This window comes from Haliotis rubra, unplaced genomic scaffold (assembly GCF_003918875.1).
Source record: "Haliotis rubra isolate DU_JTF1 unplaced genomic scaffold, ASM391887v1 Scf26, whole genome shotgun sequence".
NCBI lineage: Eukaryota > Metazoa > Mollusca > Gastropoda > Lepetellida > Haliotidae > Haliotis > Haliotis rubra.
Window position 1 is genome coordinate 1566356 of NW_025766669.1, and position 19685 is coordinate 1586040.

Here is a 19685-nt window from a genome sequence, read left to right on the forward strand (position 1 = left end):
TTTTCATAGTCATCGTTTGATAATGATGATCTGAGATGGGGACGTAATGACCATTTTTCATAGTCATCGTTTGATGATGATGCTCTGAGATGGGGACGTAATCATGGGCACACTGCAAGGAGGACACATGCAAATCTGCTGAAAAAACATTACCTGAATGCAAAGGTTGTTACATGTGGTAATAATAAATGAGTATTTCTATAGCGCCTTATCCATAAAGCATATGTTCAAAGCGCTGTACATGGCAAAGATGAATTGTCAATCTGAATACATTATTTTTAAGAGATGTGTCTTCAAATGGACTTTGAAACTCTCCAAGGATGGGCAAGTTCTCATGTCAGCAGACAGAGCATTCCAGAGAGTGGCGAGCGTCCACCCGGGGAGCGGAAGGTCGACCGCGTCATACCAAAAGACGTCAAAATATGGTACTTGTTGGTCCCTGCCTGGCGCTCGGCATTAATGGGTACAACAAGGACTGGTCGGCTCGGAGTCAGTATAATGTGTCTGAGTAGGGTATTCATGCTTCACTGCGGCATGGTATCTCAGTAGGCTAGCACTATAAAACCAGCTTCAGTCTGGGCTAGTACAAGCAGCCGCACATGCACATGCACATGCACATACACACGCATGCACGTCGTGATATGAGCGAAATATTCTCAAGCACGACGTTACACACCTCACCTCACCTCCAGAGAGTAACGACAGACTGTTTTAAAGAGCATTGTCCGAAAACTTTGAGCTTCCATCAAGGTGTCTGGAGAGGATTCTGTGTGTCTGATCGGAAAGAACGAGAGGGTTTGTAGAAGTTGATGAGTTCACATAAGTGCTCGGGGGCTGTTCCATTACACTGGTACGTGAGGGAGAGAACTTTGCACTCCATCCGAGCCTGTACTGGTAGCCAGTGTAGTGATCTACATAGTTTAGCGATTTGAATCTATGATCGTTTGTTAATCAACTTTTATCATAAGATGAATAGAATTCTGAGATTTAAATGTTCAATAGGCAAGGTAAAATTATAAGGATTTGCAATCTTAATTTCACTTTATTTGATTTACTTTTTTGTTTAAAGTGAAATTCAACGGTACGTTTTCACTGCAAGCAGCTAAGTTTTAGGCAATTAAAATTGCATGCAATACAGCGTTGCTGTTTTTATTTTGCAGAACGCAAATTTCACACGTGCAACTCGCACACCTGGCTGTTCTCCAGCAAGTGGTCCCCCATCGTAAAAAATGGCGGTAAATGACAATAAAATAATGATCGTTTGTTAAACAAATTTCTTATTCGGGTGACAAAACTTATGAGACAAATCATCAGTGTTGGTCTGTCGATTTCATGTGACAGTGCAAAATTTGGTTTTGTTTGCACATATTAGATTTTGTGTTAGTGAGACATTTCTGGGATGATATCTGTGCTTGACTTTGTTAACTTTTTTTGTGATATGACCATATCGAGTTAGGTTTTCATGTCAAAGCACCACCTTCATTGCAGTGTTGTGATACAGTTAAAGCACAGACCATATGGTTAAAGCAGCTTCAATCTTCAGAGGGGAGGTATGTAGGAAAAACGTGTTTTGCCGGCTGGTGAATGGCCCTTCTTGATTACGTGTACTCATCTGAGTTGCAGTACGTAGATCCCGATACCGTTAGAACATACTTTGGATTTATCCAAGGTCACTATAGGCACGGGTGTAATCACTTTCAGCATCCATTGGTACAACAGTCGTTGGCTGAACAAATGAACCCCGTTTATCAATCAATCAATCAATCAATCAATCAATCGCTGACTTGGTTGATGCATGTCATCGTATCTAATTTTCGTAGATCGATGATAATGATGCCAATCACTGGATTGTCTGGTCCAGACTTGATTATTTACAGACCGCCGTTCATATATCTGGAAAGTTGCTGAGCGCGGCGGTGTTAAGCACCAAACAGAATTCAAAATGATGTAGATGTTCACTCTTTGAACGCAGGGACATAACGAGAATCTTGATTTTGTTTGTTCATGAAACAGTCAAAGCAAAAATTAAAATATAAATTGAACGATGTTAGTCCCATGTTCGTCATATGGTGTGGTGTACAAATGCACCCGTCTTGGAGCACACTGCTTGTACTGCACGGAAATATCTTGGAAAGAAGACCATACACAAAATGCACGTGTATGTTCTGACATCTACGTGCAGTGATAATGACTATAGAACGTCCAGCGTCAGTCAACATTTGGTTCTACGCTTGACAAATTATTGGGATGGGAAAGTGCAACATATTCATATAAGACTTGTTCAAGCGGGAAAGTCCTCATTTCCAGTAAATTCAATGAACACCAGAGAACCATATTTGGTTTATGATATCCATGCATCACCTCCAGATACCATATACCATGCATCACCTCCATATATCATATCATATTCCATGCATCACCTCCTTATATCATATCATATTCCATGCATCACACCCTTATATCATATCATCATATTCATATCATGCATCACCTCCATATATCACATCATTCATATCATATACCATCACTTCCACATCATGCATCACCTCCTTATATCATGTATATCATATCATATTATATCATATATACCATGCATCAGATATCACTTCATATGTCACATCATTCATGCATCACACATACATATTCATACACCATGCATCATATCATATTCCATGCATCACATCCATATATATCATATCATTATCACCATGCCATCACACTCCTTATATCATATCATATATCCATGCATCACAGATCCTATCATATTCCATCATCACCTCATATTCATTCATGCATCACATCCTTACATCACATATGATGCATCATATATCCATCATATCACATCAACATTTTATATCATATTTCATATCTATGCATGCATTGCATTACATACCATCAACTCCTTATATCACATCATGCATTCGCTTACATCAATTTAGATACCATGCGCCACCTCCGTACATCACACCACAAAGCATGCCTCACGTCCTTATATCATATCTTATCCCATGCATCACCTTCTTATCCTTGCATACCTCATATCATATTCCATGCATCACATCCTTATATCATATCATATACATTGCACCATGCATCACCTCCAGATACCATACACCATGCATCACCTCCATATATCATATCATATTCCATGCATAACATCCTTATATCATATCATATACGAAGCATCGCCTCCAGATATTACATCATATTCCATGCATCGCATCCTTATGTCACATAATTCATCATGCATCACCTCCAGATATCATATCGTATTCCATGCATCGCCTCCTTATATCATATCATATACCATGCAGCACCTTCAGTTATCACATCATATTCCATGCATCAGCTCCTTATATCATATACCATGCATCACATCCACATATGATATTCCATGCATCACGTCCTTATATCATATCATATACGAAGCATCACCTCCAGATATCACATCATATTCCATGCATCGCAGCCTTATGTCACATCATTCACCATGCATCACCTCCACATACCGTATTCCATGCATCACCTCCTTATATCATATCATATACCATGCATCACCTCCACATATCATATTCCATGCATCACATCCTTATATCATATCATATACGAAACATCACCTCCAGATATCACATCATATTCCATGCATCGCATCCTTATATCATATCATATACCATGCATCACCTTCAGTTATCACGCCATTCACCATGCATCACCTCCTTATATCATATCATATACGAAGCATCACTTCCAGATATCACATCATGTTCCATGTATCACATCCTTTTATCACGCCATTCACCATGCATCACCTCCAGATATCATATCGTATTCCATGCATCACCTCCTTATATCATATCATATACCATGCATCACCTCCAGATATCACATCATATTCCATGCATCACATCCATATATCACATCATTCATCATGCATCACCTCCTTATATCATATCGTATTCCATGCATCACCTCCTTATATCTTGTCATATACCATGGATCACCTCCAGATATCATATCATATTCCATGCATCACATCCTCATATCACATCATTCATCATGCATCACCTCCAGATATCATATCATGTTTCATGCATCACATCCTTATATCACGCCATTCACCATGCATCACCTCCAGATATCATATTGTATTCCATGCATCACCTCCAGATATCACATCATATTCCATGCATCACATCCTTATATCACATCATTCACCATGCATCACCTCCAGATATTATATCGTATTCCATGCATCATCTCTTTTCATCACACTGATTCACATATCATGCATTATGTCCTTATATAACTCACCCGTTGAAGATATCACTGTTTAATAACTCTACAATGTTATTACACATAGTTGCATATCATGCATTATGTCCTTTTATTATTCACCCGTTGAATATATCACTGTTTAATAAATCTACAATGTCATTACATTGTGTTATAACATCACGTGATGCCGGACGTATGACGTCATAATGGTTTACAGTTATGACCTCACAATGCTAGTGCCCCTGTCACAATGGTATTAGATTAGACCTTCCTTGCCTCACGGAAAGTTGAGAGTCATCACACTGTATGCAGTTTCTATCAATTTATGTTGGAGAGTAATAAACAGAATACTAAACTCGCTTCCGTGAAATACCTTTTTTGTTAAACTCGTGAAAGATTTAGTATGAAACTCGTTTAATAAAAATGGCATTACACGGAAGTTCGTTTAGTATCCTCTATACATCACATACCATGCATCACCTCTCCTTATCACATCACATACCGTGCATCATCTCCTTATACCATGTGACATATCATGCATCACCTCCATTTTATCATAGCACATATATCGCCTCCTTACATGATATGAAATACCATGCCTTATATCATATGACATACCATGTATCATCTCCTTATATCATATTACATACAATGCATTACCCCCTATTTCACATACCATGTATCATCTCTTATCATATTACATCCATTACCCCTATATCCTTATATCATATGACATACCATGTATCACCTCCTTATATCATATTACATACAATGCATTACCCCCTATTTCAAATACCATGTATCACCTCCTTATATCATATTACATACAATGCATTACCCCCTATTTCACATACCATGTATCACCTCCTTATATCATATTACATACAATGCATTACCCCTATTTCACATACCATGTATCACCTCCTTATATCATATTACATACAATGCATCCCTATTTCACAATATATCATCTCCTTATATCATATTACATACAATGCATTACCCTATTTCACATACCATGTATCACCTCTCCTTATACATACCATCACCTCCTTATATACATACCACAATGCATTACCCCTATTTCACACACCATGTATCATCTCCTTATATCATATTACATACAATGCATTACCCCTATTTCACATACCACCATGTATCACCTCCTTATATCATATTATACAATGACATACACCATGTATCACCTCCTATATCATATCATATTACATACAATTTCACATACCATACCACCTCTTTATATCATATGACATACCATGTATCACCTCCTTATATCATAGTACATACAATGCATTACCCCATATTTCACATACCATGTATCACCTCCTTATATCACCTGCTCGGTAGTATTTTATCTGAGTGCGTACGTTCGGAGAAGACCTCTTTATCAATGACACTGCGGTAAGCTTATAATCTATGTAGTACAGTGTCCAAGACGAAGTCATATAATTATTACTTCCTCAAGATTGTTGCGTCGACGAAATGTCCAATTTGATTTTACAGATGGACAAACTGTGGGCCACGAGTTCCAGCATCCAACAACTGTTGCCAGCTTGACTTAAACGATTTTTAAAATGGAGGCCCGGTCTGGTATCTCGTTTCCTTGCAGCCCAACATGAGCTGGAATCCATCCATTTATCAATCGTAATATACTGTGTATTTAAAAATATATCCTGCTTTAATTTTTCATGAACAATGTCACTTCGTGAACTATTCATACCAGTTTGGACTGCCTCAATAGCTAGCTGCCTTGGTGTCAGTAATATAGCTGCCTCATGACCATATTTATTTGCCCATTTAGTGTATGAAGAATAGCCCCAATGGGTTAAATAAAGAAGGCAAAGCAATGTCACTTCCTGAGGGCAGTAAGAAACCTTCAATTTGACATATCAAAAACAACAGCCAGCTTTTCTTTGGGATACTCGGTATGTAATTAGAGCTGTGACGATATATCGTAATATCGATAATCTTGATACTTTATCTAACGATAAATATATCGATACGTTTTTTCGTATCGTGATATGTATCGTTGACCTTAAAATTGTTATTTTTTTCTAGATATTGACGGTTATGTCAAAATTTACACTGTCACTTGCTATTAAAATAAGATTTTTTAAAGAACATAACTAAAGATAGCATATCGTGATAAGCATCGAATCGAATCGTACCGTTCCAAGATATCGCGATACATATCGTATCGTGAAATTGAGAGAGAGAGAGAGAGAGAGAGAGAGAGAGACAGAGAGGGAGAGAAAGGAATACATACTTATTAACGGTGTCAGTGTATCTGTGCAGATGTGCACGTTTCTTTTAATCTTAGCACTATCCATTTATAGTATTAGTGTAACCTGGTGGTCTGGACCGGCTTTTTTGGTCCGGGTTTTAGGCAGTCCGCAATGCACCTCTTACGACAGTATGGCATTTCTGATCAACTACACGGTGCAATGCGTAATGGATTCGCTCTAGGATACGTTTCTGTATTCTGATTTTGGCTTGGGTACGTTTCTGTGTACACAATATCTGTGTACAGAAACGTACCAAGGGTACATATCTGTAGTGCCAACCGTTGCAACAACGACGACCACACTCCACAGTGCGTGTTGAGGACAGATTATTGAATGCTTTTTAATCGAAAGGAAACAATGCAGATCTATCATTCATTCGTTTCTTTTATTTCATTGACGATCGTCTTTGACTCCCGATAGAAACGTAAAGAGACCAACGGATTTTCTCGTAAATCACGAACAATTCAAAACAGTGTGCATCTAGCTGAGCCGCGAGAGTTACCTCCCTTCCTTCAAACTTCTGTGGGCAAAAGCCTATCTGATGTCGAAGTTAGAAGTCTGTGCGGAAGCGATGGCTTTAAATGGGATGACGTGGAATTCAAGCACACTGCTGTTCAGGTAAACACGTCATGTTTTATTATAAAACTAGTTATTATGCATGTGGCACTACGTGGCTAAGACCGGACTGATGGAAAGGAAAAGCCCGGCTTTTAGTGGGATATGTCACACATAGTATTAGAATGAAATTAGTGTTTATAAAACTGGCAGTGTAAGTTTATAAACAATGCTCCACAAACAAATGTATACCACGTGTACAAGAACTAAATTTGGACTGCAACAAATCCACTATAAGGCAAATATGATACATCACGAATACAATAACAAGTCAGAACTTAAGTAGATGTATTATTTATTGTATAAAACAAAAGCAAAATTATTTCTTTAAACCTTTTTTGACTCGGTTGACAGTACTAATCTAACACGACAATGACCAGTGACCATGTTACAGTGAAATCTAATATGTGTTGACTGTTATAATTATCCTGCCTGGCTTGTATATATTCCATTTTGCTTTTCTCACTTTGATAAATAACACCCAAATTGAAGCGAAGACATACTTTTGATACAATTCATCAATAATTGATTCTAATGAAAGTGAAAAACAAATGTAATTCTTAAAATGTTGCAGATCGATTCACTGAATGTGCGAGTGAATCATAACAGCTCTGAACTAAATGTACTGAAATAAGACTTCCATTCTGCACAATGTTCATGTTTACATCCTGTTCGTGTTTATAATCTGTAGGCACAAAACAGTTTGTTATACCCATAATTAGGTTCGTTATATGAATGTTGTATTTTTGAAGGAAATGAGTAACTTTCAAGGTGTCTACTCGTTTCAAGATCCTGTTTATAACTCACCTTACTTACCATTATTAAAACATTTTAGTGATTTATCCCTGATATTGTTTGTGTTTTTTATGGATGGAGCCTATTGACATGTGGCCTGTATGTGATGCCTTCAATTTCAGGCACACTAATCAACACTGTATATGATCTATTCATATATCTGAAGGGACAACGCTGACAGTCAGTAATGTATCTTAAGAGGTCTGCAAGAATTTGGTACCTATATTTTGGAGTTATTCTACTAGTCTTCATGTGTTTTCTGGTCAATTTCGGTAAGTTGGTTTTACATCTCTTTCAAAGAGAATTTATAGGATTTTGTTGGCAAGTGAATTGAATTGGTCAAGGAGCCAGTTATCAGATGTTACAGATGTTTTATCATTTTCCAGAAATTCACATGTTGAAGTGTCTGTTTACCAGTGTTTTAAAAAATAATAATTTTGGTTTCCAGTTTGAAAAATGACTGTCAGAGAACTCAAATTAGTTGTGTTCTTGGGTTTAGAATTTGATGGAAATTATGCATGTTAAGTAACATTCGTCAGCTATAATGAATGAGGACACCAAACACTATCAACAGTTAATAATTATATTCAGTACTGACTATAGTTAATGATTGATCCGTTCGCTCGTCGCTCATTCGATTCTCCATATGGGTACAATGTGCGAAGCCCATTTCTGGTGTCCTCAGCCGTGACATTGCTGGAATTTTGCTTAAAGCGGTGTCCCCAGCCGTGACATTGCTGGAATTTTGCTTAAAGCGGCGTAAAATTGAAACTCACTAATGATTAGATCACTGTTTTTCCATGGGTAGTCTAGAACAGACTTGGTCCTCAGTATCCTGCAAATTGTATGGTGTAATCTTTTTGGGGTTAAATTTGAGAGGTACTTTCCATATCTTTTTTAAAAATACTTTTGTACTGCATTGAATACAAGGTAACCTGTGAAGATCTGGGTTAGAATTGGTCTTCCGCAACCTATGCTTGTCACAAGAGGCGACTAACGGGATCGGGTGGCCAGGTTCGCTTACTTGGTTTATGTATAGCGTATTTCTGTGGGGGGGCACCAGAAATGGGCTTCACACATTGTATCCATGTGGGGAATCCAACACAGGCATTCGGCGTGACGAGCGAACGCTTCAACCACTTGGCTACCTCACCCCACATTTTAAAAAATCATGGAGATTCGATTTTAGTGATTGTGAATACTAAACTGAATTCATGTAGTGATGCGTAAGTGAACCGTAACAGCCCAATTAGACATGTGTACCAAATTGTGTGTTTATCCAGGCAATACTCTTGTGTGCATTAACAGTGTCTTAAACTAATGCCAGAATCCTTCTTTGTTTCAGGTGTTTGGTGTCCAAATGAAAATGAACAAAAATTGGAAAATTTGCTGGCTAGATACAGAGAACAAATAAAAGAAAAAAGACCAAAAATATACAGAAGTCAAAGACAAATTGGGAAAATCAGAGAAGAAAGTAGAAGACCTCATCTTATATCTGGAAGTTCGGGGGAAGAACAATCGAGTGTTTGATAAATCCATGCCTGTCATCTACGCCATAACGCCTACGTACTATCGCGGTGTGCAGAAAGCTGAATTGACCAGGTTGTCGCAGACCTTTCTTCACTTGCCAAATTTTCATTGGATAGTGATAGAAGATTCTTCATTAAAAACTAAACTGGTCACCAACTTTTTGAGTCAGTGTGGCTTATCCTACACACACTTAAACATTCTGACACCAAAAGAAGTCAAATTAAAGCCCGGACGATCCTAACTGGTTAAAACCAAGAGGGGTATTACAAAGAAATATGGGATTGTCATGGTTACGAAAAAACCTGGATCCTGAAATACAGCCTGGTGTTGTGTATTTTGTTGACGATGACAATACGTATGATCTGAAGATATTTGCACAGGTACGTAATGGAGGGTGTAGTGTGGACTTCGATTTCAATTTGATTAGGTTTACAGTCCTTAGTAGGAGTTGTAGACTAATGCCTTGTCGGTATACATGTATATATTTATTAAATTTGTATTTGTGATTATCTTTAATGTTTTTAAAAAAAATTGTGATTGAAACAAAAAATTCCATTTGAATTGAAAAGAAGCCCCAGTGAGATGGAGATTTAGAATCAGGAAATCTAGACTTGCTTCTTTCTAGCATTTCAGAAAGGACTGGGTGGAAGTAAAAATAATGTGGTTCAGGAACTGTAACTGTGAGACAGACAGACAGACTATAAGAGTTGTTACATGTGAATTTGCTTACCTTGTTGTAGAAACATGTATCTTCACGATTGCACATTATGTTCTATCCTATTTGGGCATCTTCATTGTTACAAATAAGTTTTGACATTTTTCAAAACTGGGGACTACTTTAGAATAGGATCAGGTGTTGAAGTAGGACAATATTACAGATGGTCAGAATCAGGGGGTTTGGGACTGGGAATTTATGAGAGATGGGGTATGCATGTTTCATTGGTAATTAGGACTGTATGATATTTTGCCGGCACACAACCTCACCTTCCCCTCCCAAACCCCCACCCCACCCCACCCCTCCTTTGTCCATATCTTCATGCTCCCATGTAATTCTTGCCAAGGTGTCCCCCCCCCCACCCCCTTCCTCCTCCTCCTACCCCTTCTCATTTATGTCTCATTACGTTGGCAAAAATTTATGGTTCTTGAACAAATTTTGTGAATGATGGCATTTGTGTTAGTGATTATTCTGGCAGTGAACCATCTCAGTGTCAAGGGCAATTTGAAAAAGATCACCAAATGCTCCAATGATATTTTTAGCAATGATTCTGTGTTCCAGATGTGATTGGTACCCTTGAATCTTGAGAATATGTTAATTTGTGTTCCAGATGCGTAAAACAAAAAAGGTCTCTGTGTGGCCCGTTGGTCTTGTTGGAGGTCTCAGATTTGAAAGTCCTATTGTCAAAAATGGAAAAGTAGGTACTTTGTTTTGTGACAGTCTTCAATATGGTTGTTGCCATGGTTTTGTTTGTTTGTTCATTCTTACATCAGATTGAGTGAGTTGGGTTTTATGCCACTTTTAGCAATATTCCAGCAATATCACGACAGGGGACACCAGAAATGGGCTTCACACATTGTACCCATGTGGGGAATCGAACATTCCTTTAACCACAAGGCTACTCCACCAACCCCTACTTCTGAATGAGACAGGGACCACTGAATGAATCTTTATAATGGAGAGTTTATGTTTTCATATCTTTGTTAGTGGCAGAAATATCACTGCTTCTAGACATAAGGCCTTTTTCTTTGACCCACAATACATTTGTAGCTCACCTCTATCTGACATCTCAACATAATGGCTCTTTTAAAGACAAAAGTAGACTGCACAGAAACAGCTGTTTACATCAAGCTAACCTGCGTCTGACTTGTGTGTTGTAGGTGACTGGTTGGTTTACGTACTGGAAACCGGATCGACCATTTGCTCTTGACATGGCTGGATTTGCTGTCAACCTCCAACTTTTCTTCACGTATCCTGAGGTGGAGTTCTCCAACTATGTGAAGAGAGGCTTCCAAGAATCTACTGTCCTCTCCGGCATGATGGTCACGCTGGACGATCTGGAACCTCTTGCTGATAACTGCACAAAGGTGGGTTCTTATCTTACCAAGTACCATGTATGACTGTGGAGAGGTGGAGTTCTGAAGACCTGGTAGGAAAAACCTAACTATGCCATATTGGTGGACGAACAAGAAAAACAACCTTGTTAATAGAATTTGGGATTATCCCCCGCAACGCGTTTTGCGGGGGGTATCAAAATGGACTCCATCCATCTGTGCATCCTTGCACATTTGTCTTTTCCGGAGCAGAACCTTTAAAACCGTTCAATATTTCTTCACCAAACTTGGCACATGGATAGATCTGGTGGTGTACTGGTGCCTTTTGGTAGTTTTGGAATTCAGAATAAAATATTTTTTGGCATTTCCATAGCAACAAGTTTGACTTAGACTGAAATTGGTGAGCTCTTTTCCTATTCATGAAGAGTATTTTGCCATTGCGGGGGAAATTGATGACTTTGTCTTCTTGTTAAATATCACTTGACAGGATAGTTTACCAGCTTATATTGGCATCATCATGGTCATGGCCATGTACTGATATTTATTCCCTATTTTTACGACACAGGTGCTGGTTTGGCACACAAGAACTGAGGCACCCAAACTCACAAGTGAAGATAAGATGAAAAGAAAATTTGGCCTTGGATCTGATCCTAATGTTGAAGTGTGACAGATGTGGTCTTCCTAATGATGTTGGATTGTGTATACACTGCTTGTTTCTATTTATAACCCTTATCGGGACAGTGGGGTAGCCTAGTGGTTAAAGCGTTTGCTCGTCACGCCAAAGACCTGCATGAGTACAGTGTGTGAAGCCTATTTCTGGTGTCCCCCGCTGTTCATAGCTAAAAGCAGCATAAAACTAAACTCACTGAGAGTTTTATCGTAGTATGGTTTCATATCCATTGGCTGTTAACCAATCAAAACTTATCTAACTTATCAGTGTCCTCCCATAAGTTAGGCATCCCATTTGTCAGACACGTTAAAACAACAAAAGTTATGATTGGTTGCACTCAGGTACACTGCACTGTTACCTTTATTAAGTAATGGACTGATCCAAATTTATGGATAATGACTTCATTCAGCTTCTACAACAAATTAAGGTAATTTAACAAGATTATCTTATTTAACAAGGATGTTTAGTAGTACAAAAATTATCTTATTTGCATACTAAGCCATGTATGTATAAGAATATATTAAGCTATATAATTAATCGCATTATAAACATGTGTAGTTCAGGCAAGCAACACAGTCATTATAGTGGCAGTTACCCAAGTTTAAGCAAATGTCCCACAGCGTCAAGGAACTCCATAGGAGTCTTGTCTTCCTCCAAACTGCCTGGATTGTTGACTTCAGTTAGGCATCAAGATGACTACATGTAAGGGAGTAACTCAATTAGTTACATGGAAAATCTATAATCCTGTTTTGATCAAAGTGAACATTATTAAAACAACCTGGGAGAAGCCAGTGATTGAGGAAGTTGATTAACATATGTATTCTTATCAAAGTATTTCTGTACAAAAAGTAACAAAATCATAATTTGTGTTAAAATATACCACTAGCCACTAATTTAAAAACATTCCGTTGGTATTGGATAGGTTTATTATGTTGGTGGTTAAGACTAGGTTGTAATCGCAGTCACGCCTGATTGATTTGTCTGATAACTTTCATGTCTGAAAAATGGGAAGTCCTACTTACGGGAGTAAAAACCAATTTATCTAAAGGGTAATAAGATCACATGCATCAACCATTTCAGCAAGCCTGATGACCTGATCTCATTGTTTGCCTCATACAGAGAGACAGACAAAATAGTATATTTTTTGTGTCACGTGAATGTACATTGCAATTGAAAAGGCAGAGGTAAAAACATAAAATATACAAACACCAGCCCATATGGCCAATGAGACACACTAGACATTATGTGCATAAAATGTATAAAATATAAGCTTAAAACCTAAAAGGATTATCACAGACACGGCAAGCATGGGTTGCTGAAGACCAATTCTATTGAGGATCAAAGGACATCACTTGACTTCATCATTGTGATTCTAATTGTCCTAAAAGCATTTGTACTATAAACACAGGTTACATTTGTCATGGTTTATTATTTTTGGGTGATCACTTGTTAGCATTGAAATTATCTTTGAAAAGATGTGTGACCAACGGGAATTGGTTTGGTATGTTGCTGCAATTATTTCATATATTTGCTTCTGTTAGTTATCAAAATCTATTACCATATATTTATTCCTAAAATATTGACCTAATTAATGGTAAATAAAATTATAAGTGACTTTTGTTTCAAACAAGGAATATAAATTGTAATATGGTTGTCTTTTCTATTCCTCCTATATGAGAGTGTGGTGGTGTAGTGGATAGAGTGTCAGCTTTGAGATCAGAAGGTTTATGTTTCAATCCTGACCTCATCATGCCAAAAGACATTAAAGATGAGTCATTTGTACCCTGACTTGTCTTCAGCTTTAGGCCAAACCAATTTTATTTCTTGTTTTAAGGATCCGCCGGTCATATTTTTTCAAGAATAATAAAAAAAAAAAAAATGAACCTTCTCCCCGCTCCAAAAATAAAATCCTCATGTTTTTATTGGCAAAAATGTAAACTTCAAAAAGAATTTTTTTGATTGTTTTTTGCCCCATATACACTTCATAACTTGCCAAAAATAAAATACTTTTAAGTATGCAAAAGGAATATTACTTTGACTGGTGATTTTTATTTTTTATTTTTTTCCCTCCTGCTTTTAGGTTTTCTGAGGACAAAAATCCATAAAACAAGAAATAAAATTGGTCTGGCCTTAGGAGAAGACAAGGAATGTTTCAGAGTGTTTGATATGTTAAACTGTGGCATAGTAACAGCATGGGTTTATTATTCAGGACTATCAGGGACATGCTTTGATGTTTAACATACATGTATCACGCTATATAAGTGCAGCAATCTTGAATGATTAGACATTATTTTTTACAGGGACACACATGAGAGTATCAGTTTTTGGTGTCATTAAGATGTTTTTCAAATAATTGGAAGTTTAAGATATATTTTCAATGGCTAAAGTAACTAAAGACAACGTCATACATACAATGCATGCTTCCAGAATCATCAACATCTGAACATCTCTCTAAATATTACCACCATCCACCTTGGATATTATCACCCATCTGGCTTCCATTCATCCATTACTGGGGATTGGGGTCACCAAGCAGGTTAAAGCGTTATAAGACCGGGTTGAATCCCCATGGGTACAATATGTGAAGCTCATTTCTGGTGTCCCCGCCGCATAATGTTGCAAATATTGCTAAAAGCGTGAAACCAAACTCAGTCAGTCAGTCAGTCATCCATTACTATCACCAAGCAGTCCGTATAACCTATGAATATAAGTGTGTTAAGTTAACTCTGCTTTCCATGTGTCCATTACTATTACAAGTCAGCATAAGTTACTTCCCTTCTTAAGTGTCCACCTTTGTTATGTTATTGTTTTCTCACATGTACATTTTATATAAGCTGTATGATGAAGGAGTATGAATTACTTGGAAACAATGTGTTCCCAGTTATAATTGAGATGATATCCACAAATTCTCTCTTATATCTACATATTGTTGGATATTGTTAGTGTACATATCATGCAGAGATCACATTGATGTTTGAAGTATATGAGTTTCTGCTACAGTATTCAGAACTAAGGATTGTCTTTGATCTTGGGTATAACAAAGCAGACAACTTTATTGATAACAACTTCTTGTCTAATACATGGAGAAAAAGTCTATTGAGAGTATTGATATTGTTGACTGCCATTTCTCCATAAATAATATGCTTCATTATTTACTCAACAACTTCCCGAATGCAAATCAAATAATTGCATGAGATTTAAGCATTATTGGTAAAGAACCTGCCTGTTTATCAGATTGTGATACAAATATATCAGATTAGTTTATCACATCAATAACACTAACCATGATATGGGGAAGCATTAAGCACACTTTATACCATTCTGTTAAACATTGTTGGAGTGTGTGTGTGTGTGTGTGTGTTTGATATTGCATTATAGATTAATCACTTTGAATTTTCAATTGGAGTGAAACAGAGGTGCATTCTGAGCCCAGTCTTCTTCCTGTTCTCCATCCAAGAATAATGTCCTGATGTACTGACATCATGTTAGTGTTTACATTGTCTTTGTCTGTTAATGTGACCAGTGGCCATATGCACATATCGGGCGAAGCTAACGTCAGGCATAACACACTATGTCTGGCTTAGCAGCGCCCTGCTCTTACAAGTCATGCACAACGTCGGTTAAGCCAAGGCGTTACTACGCCCAACTTAACGGATTTACATCCAGGCGCCAGTGTGCTATTTTTAGATTTTCAGATTTTTAAACACCTGGAAAAGCGGAACAATTTTAAACCACCTAGTAGGGGAATGGGGGTTTTGGATCACTTTCAACAAAGCCTCTGCAAAGCCTTATTTCCCAAATAAGGCTTTGGTGGACCCATAGCTCTTGCTACCATTACCTACTGCTTTCCCAACGATTGCATCATCTATGCGTGTTGACAGGGAGGTAACACTGTTGCCGTCACGGGTGCGATCAATAATTCAGCTCTTACAAACCCTCTACTGGCCCATCCCTCAAGTAGTACAAGTTAGGCTACCGTCTGCTTTCATTGTCCACTTTATCTATGTTTTAAGTTTTTGACTGACCATATAGGATCGGGTGAAACAAGCTTTACGGCTATCACCCTCGTGTTCCCCCTGCTGGTATAGATACCTCACTAGGGCCCTATCTGGTATCTGTTTCTCTTTCCCCGCATGATGGAGCAGCCGACTCTGCCACTATTGATTATAGTTTGATAAGCGTCTGCGGTTTTCTTACCGATGGGGGCCAGGGTGACTTCATGGTTGATTGCCGACACCACCTTAGGTAACCTCCGCGACCCATTCAGTCGATGCGGCTTTCCCGGGTTGGACATCTCCCTAGCATACTGATGTCGAATAAAGCATCAGCCAAAGTCCTATTAAATCTCTCAACTATGAAGCGGCTGCGATGGGCTCCGCGTTTTTCAGCATCTGACCTTTGTATCGTGTTTGGCTAGCAGTTGTGACCACGACGCCCATGAACTCCGTAGCCCGGGGGAGTCAACTTACAGCTCTGTTGGCCGCGTCAGCGGACCGCTAGCGTTTGTATATCGTTGAATCCTCTGGCTACCTGGTATGCAGAATCTTTCAGCGGTCAAGGGTTCGAAGCTTCCTTGTAGCGACTGGCTTCGTCCACTCTGATTAAGACATACTTGTACCTCCTCTTGTGCGTGGGGTAGGTGCCAGTAGGTCTGCCTGGTGAGCGCTTATATAGGTATGTTAATACCAAACTTCCCTTCTAGGTGCGTGAGCGGTGGTGAAGGCAAATAGATCTGCCACAGGGCTTGTTTTCAAACCACGCTTTGGCTCTCCCTCGGGGAATTTTCGGCCATTTTAGCCAGCTTATCTACGCAAGCGCTAGCTCCTTTCCAGTACCAGCGAGGCTATAGTAAATAGCCTCAAACTTTCTCTAGGTTCCGTGACATATATATATCTATGTTCTTGGTTCTGAATTTTCTCATGCCCGATGCCAAGCGTCGTGTTTATCCCATCAATAGCTATCCCAGCGTTTGAGTGTCCATCGGCGACAGGGGCGTCTTGTTTATAGTCAGTCCGGTATATCCTATGACCATCACTTCTAAGTGTGTTCATTTTATGTCTAAAGGTATGGGTCTTGAACAGGGGCTTCGCTTAGATCTGGCGTGTTTGATGTGTTGTTTCACCATTACTGCTTAACACCCTTAGCCTTCCGGATCTCCCATATTGTCGACCTTCAGGATGGAGTACATCTTAGGTCTCCTACCCATGTACTACGGCTTATGGGCGATGCCAGCACACTTTCGTCCTTCATCTTACCTAGGACCTTTTTATTTACCGCTGTGTATGGCATGGTCCTTGGGGTAGTCGCTGGTGTCGTTAAAATCGAGGAGTTGTTTTCATGTCCTCATTACATCCTCGGTTCGAGTCTCCATTAGCAGGGAATCCGTGTCAGTGTACAGCACTTCACACCTGTCGTCCGTACTGTTTCTTAAGCTCGTTGTAGTAAAAGTCATTACATCAGGTGTTTGGATAAATCGAGGATCCTCATTCCCACGTAAACAGGCGGTTGAATTTTTATGCGGCTTTTCTTCTTCAGTATTAGGGCAACTAAGGTCATCGGTGAATATTTTGCTACGGTTGAATGCGGGACTGGCTATCAGTCTCCCTGAGCTTGGGTCTCCGCGAATTATGTGTCTATGCGGCGACCGCTACCGATACAGTTTATCATCATCCGTGGGATTGCATGTCCAACCATAGCGTGCCGCCTGGTGGTCAGGTATTTACCGATCTGCACGGAGGATAGGTCCAGGTCTTTGGTTATGTATGGGGTGTTATTTGATTGCTGGTAGCTTTTATCTCATCCACTGCTGGTATGCCCTCATACCATGACTGAACAACTGGTTGGAGCACGCCCTCGTTGGTCACTTCCACCTTTTCGATCGGGGGTTGAAAAACTTCTAGCTGACCCTCGGAGCGGCTCGTGAATCCTCCACGGGGACGAGCAGGATACCTTTAATCGTCGGCTGTAGCGCGTTCAGGTTGATATTCCACACAGTGTCGGCTCTTATCCCGCATACGATAGATCTATGCCTCAGTATGCGATCGTTACAGGATGGCCACATTCCCGAGTACTGGCTTGAACCTGCCTGGCCAGCTCGGACTGAAGTGACCATGTCGAACTCAGAGAGATGTTGTCTATGGTGTAACTGGCCTCATCGCCGTTCGGTACGTCACGCATCTACTTTGCTGTAGTCGTTAAGCGTTAGCTTTCGTTATTCAAATACTCTATCACCCAGGCGGCCTGGTAAAATGGTGCTGCGTGTTCCGTCGAAGCAACTCAAATTCGGCGGTACGCAGAATCGATCTGTTCCGTCGCGGCTTGAGCGATGGCCTTTTCACCGTCCATTGATCTTGTCTAACTATTAATGGTCTTTGCGGTGAAGCCCATTATCCGTTATCCGATTTGCTTATGCCCTGATACACACATTGGCCAGCCGTTCTCCCTCGGCTTTTCTAGAGGTCCTCGTAGCAGTGAAACCGTTAAACAATACCGTCGATGCTCAGCACCTCGTTACGGTAGTAATCTTGATGGTGGTTTTCTTTGATGATGAAACCGACCTACGTTCCGCTACTAGCGGCGTTTAGTCGTTGGTGGAGGTCAACGTGAGGTTGAGCATGTCCGAACAGTGCCACCTGGTACAATGAGGTCATTCACGCCTAAAGTTTGGAAATCTAACCAGCGGCGTTTGATTCTGGTCTATCTTGCTGGGATTGTTGGTGATGGTCACCCGACTGGCGCGCGGGCTTTGACACCTAGTGGCTCTCTGACCTTCTGAAAGGATCTAGTTTTCCACCATACATTTGTTATATAAATGAAATATATAAGTTTTAATACTAAATAATGGCTGAAGGCGGTTATGAGTATATCCCTATGGAGGATGTGGGATGATAGTGCCAGGATGACACCCCATTCCATGAACTAGCGCAACTTCGTGAAGCAGGCGATCAGCGGGTTTCACGATGGTTTAAAGAGGGATAAAATTACGTAGAGCCAGTAGGGGCGAGACTATTCAAGTTTTGTTGATGGCAAGGAGCGCGCTCGCGACTGAGGGCTCACCGAGGATCGATCCTCATGAATAAAGCGCGCGAGGAGCAACGCTTGCCTTATCAACACTAGGCAGTCGCCATGGGGGTGACTTGATTCGTAATGAACTAGGCTTCATAGATTACGGTGGCGCTACGGCCTAAGATTCCCCTTCAAGATCTACAAGACATCAGGGGCGCCACATCGGATCAAGACATGACTGATAACATTGAAAAGCTGTTGGCCACCTACCATGACAACCCCTTACCCAGGTTCGAATTTACGGCTCGGGAACTGCGGGGGCTGGACAATGCCATGCAAACCATTCGCGGACATCTAAATGAACAACACAGCCAAACTGGGAGATGGCGATAGGCGACCACATGCAGCCCATGAAAGATCAAACTAGGTGAAACGGAGGACGG

General features: G+C 39.7%; 1 protein-coding gene and 1 long non-coding RNA gene across 2 annotated transcripts; both read left to right on the top strand.

Annotated features, from left to right (window-relative positions):
* Positions 1 to 247: 247 nt before the first annotated feature.
* LOC124280071 lies at positions 248 to 13877 on the top strand. The gene is made up of 3 exons (XR_006899570.1): positions 248 to 257; positions 2198 to 2200; positions 12949 to 13877. It is a non-coding gene; the product is annotated as an uncharacterized LOC124280071 (long non-coding RNA).
* Positions 9609 to 13085, top strand: LOC124280064 (galactosylgalactosylxylosylprotein 3-beta-glucuronosyltransferase 2-like). Its single transcript, XM_046715944.1, has 4 exons — positions 9609 to 9898; positions 10844 to 10930; positions 11394 to 11600; positions 12133 to 13085. The coding sequence occupies exons 1-4, from the start codon at positions 9794 to 9796 to the stop codon at positions 12232 to 12234; spliced, it is 501 nt and encodes a 166-aa protein (XP_046571900.1). The 5' UTR covers positions 9609 to 9793; the 3' UTR covers positions 12235 to 13085.
* Positions 13878 to 19685: the final 5808 nt, after the last annotated feature.

Coding starts and splice junctions, on each gene's coding strand:
- LOC124280064 (XM_046715944.1), top strand. CDS start 9,794: ATGGGATTGTCATGGTTACGAAAAAACCTGGATCCTGAAATACAGCCT. Junction 9,899..10,843: donor ATCTGAAGATATTTGCACAG/GTACGTAATGGA, acceptor TTTGTGTTCCAG/ATGCGTAAAACAAAAAAGGT. Junction 10,931..11,393: donor CTATTGTCAAAAATGGAAAA/GTAGGTACTTTG, acceptor TGTGTGTTGTAG/GTGACTGGTTGGTTTACGTA.